The sequence below is a fragment of the Monoraphidium neglectum genome (genome assembly GCF_000611645.1).
Source record: "Monoraphidium neglectum strain SAG 48.87 unplaced genomic scaffold scaffold05518, whole genome shotgun sequence".
NCBI classification, from domain to species: Eukaryota; Viridiplantae; Chlorophyta; class Chlorophyceae; order Sphaeropleales; family Selenastraceae; genus Monoraphidium; species Monoraphidium neglectum.
The window spans coordinates 458-3,104 of record NW_014008112.1 but is presented as its reverse complement, the minus strand read 5'-3'; the positions used below and the strand labels follow the sequence as shown (position 1 = coordinate 3,104).

At 67.4% G+C, this 2,647-nt stretch overlaps 1 protein-coding gene across 1 annotated transcript; it reads right to left on the bottom strand.

The window, feature by feature from the left end:
* Positions 1-61: 61 nt before the first annotated feature.
* MNEG_15642 (alpha/beta fold family hydrolase) lies at positions 62-1,751 on the bottom strand (the record flags this gene model as incomplete). Its single annotated transcript, XM_014035887.1, has 4 exons — positions 62-68; positions 233-681; positions 1,032-1,101; positions 1,288-1,751. The coding sequence occupies 4 exons, from the start codon at positions 1,749-1,751 to the stop codon at positions 62-64; spliced, it is 990 nt and encodes a 329-aa protein (XP_013891341.1).
* Positions 1,752-2,647: the final 896 nt, after the last annotated feature.

Below are 2,647 nucleotides of genomic sequence, written 5' to 3'. Positions count from 1 at the left end.
TGTGTGTGTGTGTGTGTGTGAGTGCGTGTGCGCGCTGCGCAGGTGGACTGTCCTTCCAGACTCATGTCCTGTTTATACACAATTGGTAACCTCTACACTACTACTGTACCGACCCGTGCTGCTGCCCTCCCAAAACCTGCAGCCTGCGCTGTGGACCCCTCCTCCTCGCCACGCAGCTGGCTGGCTAGCGCGCCTTTGCCCGCGCACCTGCCAGCTGCCGTCACACGACGACATCCCCAGGGGCCCGTTGAGGGACCCCACAAACTGCTTCACCAGCCCGGCCGGGATGAAGCTGAGGACGCTGCCCAGCAGCTTCCGTCCAGTCTCCGGCCGCACGTTGGCGTGGACGTAGAAGAGGCTCTGCACGGCCCAGGCCAGGGGGGCGAGCGGGCCCCGCAGCGATGTGACCAGCGGTACCACCGCGCCGCCGTGGAACCCTATCGCCGTGAGCCGCGCGACCCACGCCCCCGCCAGCGCGTGCCAGCTGCCGGCGCCGAAGCAGCCGCTGCCGAGGGTAGTGACGGTGCGCAGCGCGGCGGCCGCGGGCAGGCCGCGACAGAGGGCGCCGACGGCGAGCATGCCGCCCATCGAGTGGCCGAGCCAGTGCAGCTGGGGGGCGCCGCTCAGCGCGAGCACGGCGTCCACAACCGCCGGGAAGTCGAGGAGAAGGTGGTCGTCGACCTGCCAGACGGGGGTTCAAGGGGCGAGGGGGTTTGATGGGTCGTCAGGGCGGCGAGGGGCGAGCCAGGAAGTGGTGGGGCGGCAGAGATTGGGCATGTCCAGGTCAGCGGGCAGGACGCCAGGGGCGGTTGGGCTGAGGGTCAGATTAGCTTGCGACAGAAACAACGCTCCGGCTGCACGTCGCAAGGCGGCTCACCCGCATCCAAGGGGTGAGGTGGCACGCCGAACGTCCAACAGCGGCCGCGGTCCAAACGTGTGCGGAGCACGCCCCAAGCCCCGGGCCCTCGTCCACTCGTTGGCCCCAGCGGTCGGCGGGCCCAACCCCTGTTAGTGAGCGGGGCCCCGCCCACCGTCCACCACGTCTTGCGGTCCCACCACTTGGGCCGGTCACTGCGGCCGTTGCCGCGCAGGTCGGGCACCCTGCGGGGAGCGGGAAGGGGCAGGAGTGAGAGGCCTTCTCCTGCGCGCGGTTTGGGCCAAGGGCAGGCGCCCAGCATCCGTCGAGGCGAGGATGCCGCAGGCGGCGCCGGGCGGCGGAGTCCGCGGCCGAGAGGGCGAGCCCCAACCCGTCACCGGGCTGGGGATATCCCGGGCAGGGCTGCGCACCAGACGTCAAAGCCGCGCTCGGCTAGGTGCTGCGCCAGGGATACGCTTGCATCAAGGTCGAACGACTCAATGCCCCCAGACCCCAGTCCGGGGCACAGCACGACAGGCAGCCGCCGCGCCCGCCGCGCCGCGGCCGCAGGACACCGCACGCGATGCAGGTGCAGGCGCCAGCCGTCCCGTGTCGTGGCGGCGTGCGCGGTGCGGTCGACGCCGCGCGCGCCGCTGCTGGGCTCCTCGGGGTCGCCGCATGCCGCAGCGCCGGCGCCGCCGCTGCCGTCGTGGGCGCTTGAGGCACACTCGCTGCCCTCGCTGCTGTCGTCCTGGTCAAACTCTGCCGCCATCCTGCAGCTGCCCCCGAAGCAGCCGCCTGTGCCGCGCAGCTGCCGCTGTGCAAGGGGAAAGCAGCCGCCGATGCCGTCCAGGTCAGCTGGCGCCGCGACAGCGGCGCCGACAGATTCTCGCATCCGCCCAGTTTCCAGGCCTGCGCACACAAAGACGCGGCATGGGGCCAGTAAAGAAGTCAATCATGCGGGACATGGTACTGGTGGGGTGGGTACCCCGGTGTTTTGACCCCGGCATGCGATGCGGGCGGTCTGGTTGGGCGCGCTGGTTGCGGCGCCGCCAGAGTGCCAAGGGAGCGCAGGATCTTAGGGACGGACCTGAGGGCCCCGTCATGGTGAAGCGGCTCAATGAAGACTCGGCGCGTACAGTGTCTGCGTGAAGTGCATCGGCAAACAAAGTTTGAACCAGGGTGCCGATCAGGCCCGCGAGAGCATCGATCGATGGCTCATGGGTGAACATTAAGGTTACCTATACCTAAATGTATCGAGGCCTAGGCAGTTTGATCTGCCTGCCACCGCCGCAGCCGCGCTGCGCAGAAGCTGTCCCCTGGCAGCAGACAGAGGCGTCATCCAGGACGTCGAGGGATGCCTCAAGCGGCAGGGTAGGGGCGCATGAGCTGCTGCGCCATATCATACGTCACATGGTGCATATTCTGAGCCACTGCACCCCCTCTCGTGCACCCCACGCTGACCTGGCTGGGGTGGAGCGCAACCGCCGAAGAGCCAGTTTGGGGACCCTGCATTTTACCGCGCACAGCTGCTGTACAAGTAGAAGGCCAGCAAAACAAGTTGATCTAGCCGAAGTGGGGAGTTGTGCAAGACCCAGCAACATCTCTCCACCATACACTGCACAAAGCATGCAAAACCAGGAAAGGGCGCCGTGCCCAAACGGCCTAGGCAATGGGCGCGTTCATTTGCACTCCTGCGCATTTAACGCGATGACAAGAAAGTTATCATTCGGCGGCGGCGGGGCGCAACTCTCTACTCGTCCCACTTGTGCACCTCCATGCCCTCTGGAG